The sequence below is a fragment of the Brachyistius frenatus genome, unplaced genomic scaffold (assembly GCF_029030835.1).
Source record: "Brachyistius frenatus isolate BFR_SWC_R1_liver_20210118 unplaced genomic scaffold, ASM2903083v1 Contig_36, whole genome shotgun sequence".
Taxonomy (NCBI): domain Eukaryota; kingdom Metazoa; phylum Chordata; class Actinopteri; family Embiotocidae; genus Brachyistius; species Brachyistius frenatus.
The window spans coordinates 2698273-2711914 of record NW_027210635.1 but is presented as its reverse complement, the minus strand read 5'-3'; the positions used below and the strand labels follow the sequence as shown (position 1 = coordinate 2711914).

The window sequence follows — 13642 nt, the reverse complement described above, 5'->3', positions numbered from 1 at the left end:
GAGAAAAATCTTTTATTAAAAGAACAAAACAAATCAGCCTATATATTCATCCAAATGTCACTCCTTTCACTCTGAGACCAATCTTCTTTTCCTCTTGTGTTCCCCACCAGAGACGCGGTATGAAGGGCAAAGCTAAGAAGCTCTTCTATAAGGCCATTGTACGTGGCCGAGAGATGATCCGCATCGGGGACTGTGCCGTGTTCCTGTCCGCTGGCCGGCCCAACCTGCCCTTCATTGGCCGCATCCAGAGCATGTGGGAGTCCTGGGGCAGCAACATGGTGGTCCGGGTCAACTGGTTCTATCATCCAGAGGAGACCAACCCTGGCAAGAAACTCACCGACAAGAAGGTGGTTGTTCATACTTAGTTACTTTGATCAAATAAACTGTAAAATATTTGTAACTAGCAGATCATTTATGAAGAAATATTTGACTTATTACACTGATTAAACCCTCTACAATCATTTTTCTTTTTTTTTTTATTGATAACATAGTGATACTGTATCATTAAAAGGTCGTCATGACACTTGTAATTCATTCAAACCCATTTCATAAAAGAAACACTTGTCAGGCTGTAAGTTGAGTGTTTGATGACTTTCTTCCTTCATGTCCGACTGGTTTCGTCCTCAGAACTGGGATCAGATGTGCGGTCAGTCGTTACCAGCAGCTCTGCACTCGTCCATCCAGAGGAAAGACTTCATGGAGGTGAGAAGAACATGTATTATATTTTACCTGTGGTTTTCACTTCACATTTTTAGGCTTCCTATCCTGTGGCTTTTTATTGCAGTATGGAGACAGCTCCTGCCAGAAAATTCTATTAAATGATTTATCAGAGGAGAAGAAAAACCAGAACTGAACACATCAATAAATAATTATGAAATATAAAGATTTATACTTGCATAGACGTATACGCTTTTTTTAAAATTTGTAATTAAAACTATAGGTAACTTATTATATTTTCAACTCCTCTGTTTTCCTATTACAGAGACAGGCAGGTATTTTTGGGTATCTGCCTGTGGCTCCGGGGTAAATCTAAAAACAGAACTTTATCTGCTGGGGTCAGCAATTGTGTTTCAGTGGTTGGCAGTTTTCCGAAATTCACACTGCCTTTAAGACACAGTACATAAATATAATCAACTAATCAATATGCCAGCCTTTTTTTGACCAACGAATTGGAGTTTAAAGTTTTGCATCATATTTGCTTTTACACTCTTTTTTTTTTTTATTATTATTATTTTTTTTATGTTGTACTATATTTTGAGGGTTTCGGTTCTCCGTAGGGAACAACAGTTGAATGTAGTAAATTTCACTCAGAAAAGCCGCAGCTACCTGCCGATGTTTAATCAGCGACGCAGAGTATTTTCAGAATAAAAGCGTGTGTCTCTGTCTCAGCGAGCCCTCTACCAGTCGTCTCACAGCGACGAGAACGACGTGCAGACGGTCAGCCACAAGTGCCTGGTGGTGAGCGTGGAGGAGTACGAGCAGATGACCCACACTCGCCGCTACGCCGACAGCGAAGACCTCTACTACCTGGCCGGCACCTACGAACCCACCACTGGCATGATCTTCAACACAGACGGAGTCCCGGTCATCTGCTGAACCAACACAGAAACTCACTATGAAACCAAATCATGGCGCGACGTACTTTGGACCTCATTCGGAGTCAAACCTGTGGTCTAATCACTGATAATCATCCGTGACGGATCTCTACGAACTGACCCGCTCTGATGCCGTGACGTACGTCAGACAGCTACTACTACAGAGACGGGAGACACTACAGACAGTATTAAAAGGAACACGTCACCTGAAACATTTGCACACACAAACTTAAGTGACACGTTGTTTTGCTTGTTGTGTTCATGGGGAAGTTGCAGAACACACACGAGCGCCTCGGTCTCCTTTGACATGTAAATAATACCCTGCATAAACAGACACACGCGTATGCCCACACATGCACAAAAACAATGTAAATACTCACCCCACGTAACACAGTTCTATAGAGGAAAATATGAGTGTTTTATTTTCATGTAATAGATTTATGTCGGAGTACTTTTTTCTAAAGAGGTAAACAGTCGAAAAGCTTTAATGAACTGTGAATGATGAAACAGGAGAGAGAGGCCCGTGTCGGTCCGTCCGCCCCGACAGGACGGACAGACGGACGCGCACACAGGTGTCCGCCGGTGTGACGTTGTGATTATGATGTTGCCGTGGTGATGTTACAGTCATGTTACAGTCATATAAATGTATCTACAGAACAGCAGGAGCGACAGACAAAGAGAGGAAGAGGCTCACAGAGAGAGAGAGGTAGACTCCTTCCATCGGTGTCCCAACAGAGAGCAATTGAGAAATACACTTAAAGCCTAGCCTCCTTTAAGTTAACACCTTCGATTCCCCTTGACAAGCCTAACCCGGGCAGAAAAACTGCCCGTATGCTACTAAAACTTCGGACTCCCTCAGGGACTCAGGCTAAAGAGAGAGGAAGGAATCTTGTACTATTAAAAGCACTTCTCATTTCATCTTTGAGTTCCTTATTTTAAAGGAAAAATCCACCCTAAAAGAACACTGAAACAAAAGCAGCTGCCGCCGATGTGTCTTGTGTTGTGTTGTTTGCCCATTTTTGAGTTTAACAACACTTTTGAGGACAAATAGATCCCAGAGGAGGCAGAGACACGAGTGTCTCCACAGCCACGAGCTGTGGCGCCTTTAGGCCCGTCTGGAGGGTGTTGAAAAGCGCTCTTAAAAATGTATAACGCCTTTTCTTGTTTTTTTTGCAAGCAAAACCAAGGAAGAAAAAAAAAACACAACACTTGATCACAAAGTACATCTGTGAATGCACTGAAGAGTGTACAAGCTGATGTACGAGCAGTGTCGGAGTCCCGGCGGGTGGATTTCTTCTTTCTTTTTTTTTTGTCAGGGTTGTAAACACTGCAGTCAGTCCGAGATGCATCAAGGTCGCGGCGCTGATATTCACCACCGAGCTGCCAGCCTTCATTAGATCAACGTAATTCAATTGTACCCCTCATCTCCCACACTTTGTGGTTCATTTTGTCTGCAGTGTTTGCAACCTCTAAATGTTCTTAGATTTTTTTTTTTTTTTTTTTTTTTGCTTCTGCTGTTTTTTTATGGACGTTCACCTTTATCCTGTCTAATCACATTTTGCCCTCCAAGCAATCTTGTTTGACCCGAGTGCACTTTGAATGAGCTCCGCTGCAGAGGAGACTCGCCCTGCGTTCCCAATCACGTACTACTTCTTTTTACTTTTAGTACGGATTACAGCTCCCCTTAAAAAGTATCTACTGTTGCATGTAGTATGTGTACAATTGGGACGTACTACTCCATCATAAAAATGCATCTTGAGCTTTGACCCACTTTGTCATATCCGTCGCGATCCGTAGCGCGACATTTGTAGTAAAAAGGAAAAGGATACGATCTGGAAAGAGTAAGGCTTCCTTTTAATGCTTCTTCTCCTCCTCCTTCCTTTTGCGGGCGCAGCATTAGCGCCACCAACTGTCTCGGCGGCTCGGTCGATGTAACATCTCTTCCGCTGCGCAAAGGATTGTGGGTCAGAAGAGCTCTAGTAACGTCCTGGCCTGCAGACTGCAAAATACGACCGGATGTCGTAGGACATCCTGGTACTTTTGGCGTCCTACGTCTAACTTATTGGGACATACTAAATCTTTTTTTTTTTTTTTGGTCATCCTAAATAGTATGGTAGTATGGATATCGGAACGCAGGGTCGGTGACTGGGAGTGTCTTACGTCTTCCTTGTGTATCTACTAAACACTCCCGCCGCTGACTCTCCTCTGCATCCAGTGATTCCCCTTCACCAGATAAACCGACACGCGAACACGTCCCTTCTAACACGTTCTTCTTTGTGGTTCTTTGTCGCTGCTTGTGAGTTTCTTCCATGTGCCTAGTTTAACCGTGTTATAGGGTGAGACTGTTGAATGTCGTGCTCAGGATTGTGAGTGTTTTGGGCAGCCTTACTCTCCCAGGCCTTATGATGATGATGATGATGATGATGATTCGCCAAATGTCTTTTGAGGTCCCGCCCACTTATCCCACCGTTATCCTCTTGGTTTTTATAGGTGCCGAGGAATTATCAGATAATTGCCGCCAGTCTGCTGACGGCGGGAAACGCCTTTCATCTTCTTGATTTATAGTTCAGATAACCTGCCGTTCCTGAGCTCTTCGCCCACCTACTTATATTATTATGTACAAAGTTTGTATCACATATACAGTATAAAGTGTACTGTGTGTACACAGTATATGTTACACTGTATACATCTGTGATTATTAACCACGTTGCCCTCTCTCTGCTTTGCTCTGCTTGGCTGCAGAGATTGAAGATTGTCTTGTTGATATTCAATAGGTTTAATATTTTCTACTCTTTTGAGATCGTTTGTGTTTGTCTACATTTGTCAGATTTTTTTATGATGGTGTTTTTTTACTCACTCTGAGACAGCTGCGTGACGCCTGGAGGACAACCCGAGATGTTAATGTTGTTAATGTGGCATTTTTCTTGTTAAATGACAAAAGACGTCTGCCAGTATAGTAGCATTTCAGTGTGCATTTATATAATATTCAGACATGATAGTCACCCAGTAAAGGAAAGTTTGATAAAGTGCTGCTAGTCTGTTTGTATTTAAAGTAATTAACCAGGTACAGAGTGACTCTATGTTCTATTTTCTGAGGTTAGTCAAATCTTATCTGCTAAAGCCCCACATGCTCCTCCAGATGCTGCTCTTATGTCGGCTCCTTTCAGTCTGAACGCTGACACTCTGCGGTCAGAAGCCCGAAGCTTTTTAGAGGCGGCCGGCCAAAATGGATCTCTGGCCGGTGTGTGAGCCGGGGGAGCATCACGGATACACAGGTTGCACCGCTGTTTGCAGAGTGAACAAGTTAAAGTGCCCGTTATGAATGTTTGTTTACACCTGGAGCTGCTAAAGCACTTTTTTTTCTCTCTGTGTGTGTGTGTGTGTGTGTGTGTGTGTGTGTGTGTGTGTGTGTGTGTCTGTGTCTGTCTCTGTCTCTGTCTGTCTGTGGGATGAAGGCAAGGCAACTGATAAGGCATCACGCGCTTATCTCCTGCTATCACCACACACACACACACACACACACACCCGTAACCCTTGAAGGTGTGTGTTATGGCCTTCCAATCTCTATTTGCCCCCTATCTCTATCCAAAGCCCAGCCTGAGGCCTTCACACAGAGTCACACACATTCACACGTTCCCCACTTCGCCTTCACTTTCATTTGGTGCCATACGTTTTAAAAGGCTTGACTTTGTATAAATTCTGTTGAGCGTGTGTTGTTAGCTTGTCTTTTGAAAGAATTGTTTTTGCCGTGATTATTTTTTTCTTCACCTGTTATTTGTTTCTTTTTTGTTTGTTTTAATTTTTTTTTTTTTTTGCATGTTTCTGTCGTTTTTGTTTCCCCCTTGCTTCCCCTCTCTGAACAATCGTCCACGCCTCTAAAGCAATACTGCTGACAGGCACTGGGAGCTAGCTGCTAGAGAGAGAGAGGAATGGGAGAGAGAGAGAGAGAGAGAGAGAGAGAGAGAATGGGAGAGAGAGCGAGAGGTGGACTGGAGGCTGGTTCTTCGTCTGCTGTTCCTTCAGTATCGTTATCGTCCTGTTACAGAAAAAAAAAAAAAAAAAGATTATTTTGAAAATAAAAAGAAAATCATCTAAGTTTTGTAAATGATCCTTCACCGTCGAGGGGAGAAAAAGCTATCAGAATATACTTTGTACACATGTCTAATCTTGTAAAACTGCAAAAAGAATACATTTTAGAGATAAATATGAAACCAGATATATTCTGTCACCCTATACTATATGTGTAAGGACTGTTTTTTTTTTCTTCTTTTTTTTTTTTTTTTTTTTTTTACAGACAGCAACCACGCTTATCAGTGTTTCTTTGAAATTGTTTTAGTAACTCAATATTTTATAGTTAATCAATAAACAGATGGAACTGTATTTCTTCTGTCTTCTGAGTCTCTGGCATGAAAACCAAACTTTATTTTCTTTTTTTTTTTACTATTCAAGCTTTTCTGTTGTCTGATAACGGTGCTTTTAATTGCACTAATGTGCCCGTCAAACTGCCAAAACACCGACGCATACATTTGCAGGAAAATGAACACATTTTTATTTAGTGTTAGTTCGTCTAACTATCTTCACGTAGTACCTGAAAAGATATGTTAAAGGAATAGTTGGACATTTTGATGGTCTAAATATTTCTACGTTAAATATCAAGCTACAACCAGCAGATAGTTTATCATAGCGTAATAATAATTAAAAAAAAATGAATTGGCATGTTATATAGTTTCTATTTAATTAACACAAAAACCAAAGTGCATCATTTTATCCACCAGGTTATCCCCATAACACTGAAACTTATTTGTAAAGGTTTTCTACACTTGTTATTATCAAGACAGTGCTGGTAGTTGGAGGTTGCCATCAGGCTCGCCGTTTCCGCCCGTTTCCAGACTTTATGCTAAGCTACGCTAACAGGCTGGCTGAAACTTAGACGTGATTGTGGCATCAATCATTTCTAGGTCTCGTCCAGAAAACAAATGTGCACATGAACATTCAGCCGATTGCACGTTTTGATCGTTCCCCTCCCATCACCTCATCTCCTGCAGGTTGCACGTTCACCAGAGGAGGCAGCCCACTAAACGAACTGTTTTCTTTTTTTTTTCTTGTGCCTGGTTTCAGTTTGTGCAGACTGCTCCTTTAATCAATAGTGGACTCCATCAGGCCTCCATTTTGGCAGCCCGGTAATGAAGCTGCTGGTTGTGATAAAATGGAGGAAAGTTCAGCTTCCTCTGCTGAGCTGCAGAGCTGACCATGGAGACACATTTTCCACCGGTGACTGTTCATGACTCTGCCCTCAAAAAGCAGTTAAAAATGTGTGTGTGTGTGTGTGTGTGTGTGTGTGTGTTGTGTGTTTGTCTTTTGAATTCCTGTGTGTCCACGTGTAATTAAATCTTTGCTGACATGAACTGAGTGTGTGTTCCTGTTTCACAGTGAGACGTCTCTGTGTTTCCCCCAAAGGACCGGCATCAGCATACCTCAGAACCTGATGGGAGCTTCCTATGACACACACACACACACACACACACACACACACACACACACACACACACACACACACACACACACACACACACACACACACACACACACACACACACACACACACACACACACACACTCCCCTCCATCCTACCTCAGCATTGCCCTGCACATCCTCCTGTGGGTGTGTCGGTATGCTGCGCTCTGATTGGACGACATCACACAAACAGAGGCATTCTATTGGTTGAGGCTCCATTGCAGCGTAACCACAGGGGGCAGAAGGAGCCAAGATGAGAGTGTGTGTGTGTTTGTGTGTTTGTGTGCGTGTGTCTTTGTAAATGTGAGTGTTTGAATTCCCCCCCTCCCCCCTCCCTCTCACCACCACCACCACCACCTTTCTCGGCTCTTCTAGCAGCCGTGTGTGTGTTGCACACTGTTTCCCAGGAGACAGGTATCTGAGTGAGGGGGTGTTCAAATACACGCTGAGCACAACAGTTTGAAAAGCTTGTTATTCAGACTGGAGTCTCCTCACAGACTTTCACAACTCTGTGTTTGTCCTTCAACTCTGTTTTGTCAAAAAGAAAAACAAGTTTTCTGCATTCATTTATTTTCTAACAATACTTTCCATCTTCTTCACTCTTTCTTTCTTCCAATTTTACCTCCATCTCTCTGCTTTATTGGCAACAAGCACATCAAGCTGAAATTTGTTTTCCCCCCGAAACATCATTTTTATCATGAAACCGAATTTCTTGATTTCATCCGAGTTTAGTTCCAGAAGAGGAAAAGTTTCACATTTTAAACATGAGCGCTAGATTAATTTCTGTATGTTTAAGGGACTTCAATCAATACACATGTATGTATGTATGTGTGTGTATGCTAAATGAAATGTAATACGAAGGCACAGAGAATTATCATGTGACTGCTTTGGTTTTCCCGCCTACAACTTTACTATTTTGGTTTCGCTCTCACTAGAAGCAGACAATCTCAGAAATAACTCGCTGCACACGACCCGCTCGGCAACTAATAGCAGACCAACACAGTTAGTGAATATAACGAAGCATCTCGCAGCTTCCCGCAGGGGTTGGTGGAGACCAAAAACAGAGATAAAAGAAGAGTAAGCATTGTCTTACTTAATCTTAACCTGTGCCGGTGCTGGAGAATCGTCTGACCGCACCCTCCTATCATTGTGAGGCCGGGAAAACGCTCTGACTTCTCTTTATTTCTTGAAACCAGTCTCAATCGTCTTAGGCGACATACGTCCAGCATGCAAAACTGTGTCCGGGGGGAACTGTTTGGTGGAACATTTGCAGCAGTCGGTCTGTGGCAGGTGAATCAGACTGGTATTGGACTTCCATGCATTCATCAGGTGTTCAGAAACATAATACCAGAAGGATAATGTTGCAGTTGAAAGTGCTTTACATAAAACATAAAAGCCATCAAGAGAAAGTATAAAAGCAACAGATAAATAATAAATGAATGTAAAATGAAATACCACAGTAAAAGTCACAGTGCCGTGTAAAAAGATTATTTATTTGGTTTAATAAAAGGTCGTGACAAACAGAAAAGTGATTTTTAAATAGCCGAGTTGCAGCCCGACCTTCAGTTCGCTGGAAGTTTGAATTATCTTCATTAACCTGTTAATCACCTCAAGACCACTCAGGTCTGTCTGGTGACTCGTTGGGAGAGGTTCTGATTCCAGGTTTAAAAAAACAACAACCTTGAAATGGGATATCCTTCAGGATGAGGCATTTCCAACCAACTCTAGTTTACTCTGTAATTCCTCTGTAATTTTAAGTTTTTAATTTCCCCCCACCCCCTCCTCTGCAGTTTTGCTTGGTGTGTGTGTGTGTGTGTGTGTGTGTGTGTGAGTGTGTGTGTGTGTGTGTGCGCGTGTGTGTGCGCGCGCGCGTGTGCGTGCATGTGTCTTTGTTTTCTTTGCCTTTTGATCTCTCTCACCCATCACTGTGTTTTTTGTTCTTTTCCCTCTTGTGATAAATTTGAATGTGAAATGACAACTGAGTTTTACAAATATTAGTTCAGAGTCTAATCCCATATGGAAGTGTGTGTGTGTGTGTGTGTGTGCGTGCGCGTGCGTGCGTGCGTGCGTGATGTACTGCATTTCAATTAGCTATCTATTATTCATGCTGACAATGTAATGAATGAAACATCACAGTCTTTGTATTTCAGGCATGTTTACCTCTCTCTCTCTCTCTCTCTCTCGCTCGCTCGCTCGCTCGCACACGCACGCACGCACGCGCGCACACACACACACACACAGCTGCCGTCGTGGGTATTCAGACAGGAGAATCAGTGTGAATGAAGTCCCATTGTAGCTGTGAAGACGAGGTGATGTCCACTGAATACCTGACAGCTGAAGACTGGCAGCTCCTTCCAATTAAGAGTTATGGACATCGTTTATATGGGGGGGAAAAAAAAAAGGGCGACATGAGTTGGTTTCTAAAATCTCTCTTCAGTGTCCCCAAACTGTCCAGGCTCTAAAACCCACGTAAGATATGAGTTCATAAAAATGGTGATGCACTACTTTGCCTTCATCTGTTTTGGAGGCAGCAGCAGGTGCTCTGTGGGCGTTTTCCCCCTGGGTTTGGCCTCCAAAGCTACATACTGTACAGGCTGTCGTCCCCCTTATGATTGGTGGAGGTTGTTGGGACCAGCCTGATGGGTTTTGCAGACTCCGGACTAAAAAAAATGCACCTCGACCTCCTCTGCATGTTTTGGGGTAATGTAACTTGATGTATATTTAGATTTACATCAGTTATTATTTTCAAAAGTTTAGGAAATTCAAGGAAGCAGGAGCCTTTTTTTTTTTTAAGTGAAAATGCTAATATTATATCAAACTATAGGTGATTTTAAGTGGTATTAGTTTATCACACAAAAGCCTACATAGAATTTCAAATGTTTATGACTACTATTATTATGGAAAGTACAATAATTAAAGGCTAGTTATTTACTTGACTTATATAATGTAATTCTATCAGTAAATGTGGAGGTTTTCACATAGTTTTGTTTCTAACTCATCATATGCAAGAAAAAGCTTGAGACAATTAGCCAAAAACACCCCAAGAAAAATAACAATTTACAGTGTCACTGGTCTGCAATTTTTCACTTATGTCACATGTATGTTTTTTGAAGTTTTAAATGATCAATTTTAAATTATTTTAAAAGGAGCTATTAAAGAGCTGAAAGTATATATTTTGTTTGTTCATTCAGCATTTTGTATTAAAAATTTTTGTAACAAATTATCATAAATTACACAGTGTATAGTGCATTTTGAATTACATTATTACACTTGTAAGTACGTAGTGAATAAGTTTAAACCTACAACCTGCTTCGGGTTCACTTGATTTTATGGTAAATGTCACTAAATCTGAAATCTGAATAGGAAACAGGGGCAGAGGAGTAAAGTCCTCTCCAGCTCAACGCTGCCACCTGTGGGAGAGGCCCTGTGCTCAAACCTTCAGAACATTTTTTTGTCATATTTCACTTTTATATCTTGTTATACAGGGCAGAATATTTTTATCGTCCTCTATCCATCCTACTTATGAGACTTATCCGAGCATTGTGTCTCTTATGAGGATGCCTCGGTCTGTCCTTCTAACCTGTTCTCGGATTTTCTCTCACATCTCACACCTCACACTTCATCTATCACCTTTTCCTTCATACATTTTTTTTTTTATAGCCATTTTTCAAAATCTCTTTCACCTTGGTTATAGTCTCAGCCCTCTCTGTCTCTGGATGTAACATTCATTTGTTTGTCTTTATCTTCCCTACTTTATCCATTAAGCTGTTAAGGCAAATCCTAATTTGTTTGGGCTAAAATACTCTATCCTGGAAAAAGAAAGCTAAAGGTCAGAAAGATAATTGGAACCTGATGAGAGATGGCGATGCCGTAGTTTTTTCCAAAAGTAGCAGAATTTTTAAAAAAAAAAACAAAAAACAAACAGAGTTACGTACAGATCTGATGCTAAGAAATGATGGTGCAGTTAATTACAGAAAACATTAGGAAAGATCTGCGGTGTTACTTTTTCTCATATCTTCTGTTAAGGCTCTTTTATTTTTGCAACATTTTAAATTTAGCTGTGACCATGAAATGCAGAACAGGAGTGGGAGGACTAAAATGAGGTCATCAACAAACACAGACAAATAGACAGTTCATTATTAAGAGATTTAGGTACTACTGCACGTTAGTACTGAATACGACGACAACAAAAAGAGCATTAATCAGTGAGTAACAAATAGGGCCTGTACATAATTTCATTTTATTAAGTATTTTTACACGCACACTCCAGAACAAGTACTGGGTCCTGTATATGTTGAGAAAATCTATCCAGGTCACTGAATCACTAAAAATACTTACAGTAACAAACCCTGACTTATAGACACACGTTCCTACATCTTCCACACTTTATATAATTCATTGAATTTTAATTTTTTGTTTCTTTTGTTGCTTTCTCTATCATAAGTATCTGTGAATATCTGGATTATTTCTGACATATTCCCTGAAAGGGGCCTCAAATCTCTCAGTAAAAAAAAAAAATACAGACCCATAATTACTTGTAAAAAATGAAATTGTCCAACTAGTTTTTGTTCACGTGACTAGCACAAATTCAGAAGCTTGTCTTGTAATGATTCATATCTGTCTCATAATAAAGGGCAAATATCATACACAAGCTACAGAAAATAAAGTGACGGGTCAGTCCAACAGTTTCAGATGCCATTTTCAAATGCATTACAGTTTCAATGTCTCCTATTTCCCTCTTTTGATTTTGATTCACAGGACTGTGGCATTAAAGAAGTCGTTTTACTGATGTGAAAATGGCACTTGTTGCATTTTCACATCAGTAAAAATACAAAGCTTCAATTCATCCAAATAAACAGGCGGATGGCAGAGAAGTTTGGTGCTTTATGACGTAAAGTCATGCAGTTTCTTGCAAAACATGTGAGAGGCAGACAAATCTGATATTAACTTCAAAAGAAGACAGATAAGGCACATGGTTTTAATTCAAAGAAAAGGGAGCACTAACAACAGATACAAGGGTTACTATCATGTGACTGACAATAAGACGATGCGGTGTGTTTGAAAAGCTTTAGACCCTATAAACGCTGAAGCACTAAGTGGAGAGCAGACTTCCACAGTGTGTTTCTAGCTTTCTCTATCTCCTCCATCTTGCTCTTCCTCTCTTCCTCTCCTCAGTATGTGGAGCAGAATGACTAATGATCAGTAGCTCTGTCACACTCCAGAGACTTTCTTTCCCTGCAGCCACATCCAAAATTAGCACTCCTGCACACAAATACACACACAAAAACCCCACTAGACACTCGTACGAGCCTGCAATGCACCCAGACAGGTACATGCATGCACCTGCAGCCACTGTGACTTCAATAACACTGTCGAACGCAACATACAGGAGAAGGTGTTTGTCAAAATGATTTACCAATGGTTGTGTAGACCAGTGACAAAAAGGGTCAAACATCAAAAAAGGAGAATTTCTCTTTCCTGGAACCTCTTTGGTTAATTCTGGGGAGACACAACCTCTGATCCATGTACAAGCTCACCACTGACATCCACTTCAGTGTGAAGTCCTGCTGCAGCTCAGTCCTTGGTGTTATCCTCTGAGCAGCAGCTCTCTCTGCTGGATGGAAGCAGCAAATACAGATTTGTCTCATGCATTACCTTTATTTCATTTACTGATCCCTGCAGTCTGGTTCAGGAACGCCTCAGCAGGGCAGACACTCGCTATCATGTTGTTTCCCGTCTCTTCATTTACCTGCTCACTGGCTCCAGACACACAGCAGACCTACAGCCTGCTCATCCTTCAAACCTCCTTCTAATGTTTCATGTTTTCCACAAGCCCAGATAAGGCAGTGATAAAATGATCAAACATTTATAATCATGGCTGCATTTGTAAAAAGCTTTTGTAAAAGCAGGAAAAAGATTTTGTGAGATTTTGGAGTTTGGGGTTACAGATCTCTTCTCCTGTCAGCTGTTTAAACAGGGGAAAAAAAAAAAAAAAGATCCCACCGACTGAATGTGGTTGCTTCCTCTTACTGTTTTGACAGAGACAAAGGCGCTCTGACCTAAACCACAAGATGTGAATAAAGTCTTTTCTCCTTCGACGTAAATACACAACTGCAGAAATAGCAGCGACACACACTCATGGAGGCAGCAGGCAAAGATGTAAACAAGTGTTTTATTGAGTGTTGCTGTACAATGTCGGGCCCGAACAGACTGCTACGTGAAAACTCAAAATCCAAAACCAAAACCAGGAATCCTGAAAAATATTTTAAATAGAATAGAATTTCGGTTCATGTCATTTAAGATACTTCCCCTTTACTCACAAATTTGCTAATTTTTGTAGCCTATATGATTTTCAAAGTATAACTATTGTTAGGACTTAAACATTTAGGGTCAAATAGCCGCAAGTTGCTTCCAGTCCTGGTTAACTTTGTGAGATAATTCCCCTCCACTTCTGAAACTAGGCTTGAAAAATCCAGAAAATGAGTAACTTGGTTTAAATCTTTAGTTATACATAAGGATTTTGCATCAGCAG

General features: G+C 41.1%; 1 protein-coding gene across 3 annotated transcripts in view; it reads left to right on the top strand.

The window, feature by feature from the left end:
- Nucleotides 1-5975, top strand: part of tnrc18 (trinucleotide repeat containing 18) — a 46752-nt gene extending 40777 nt beyond the window's left edge. For all 3 annotated transcript variants that reach the window (XM_069701379.1, XM_069701381.1, XM_069701380.1), the window contains 3 exons: nucleotides 111-347; nucleotides 628-702; nucleotides 1390-5975. In XM_069701379.1, coding sequence (XP_069557480.1) covers nucleotides 111-347; nucleotides 628-702; nucleotides 1390-1596 — 519 coding nt within the window. In that variant the 3' untranslated portion in view covers nucleotides 1597-5975. The remainder of the gene's footprint in view (nucleotides 1-110; nucleotides 348-627; nucleotides 703-1389) is intronic.
- The last annotated feature ends 7667 nt before the right edge of the window (nucleotides 5976-13642 follow it).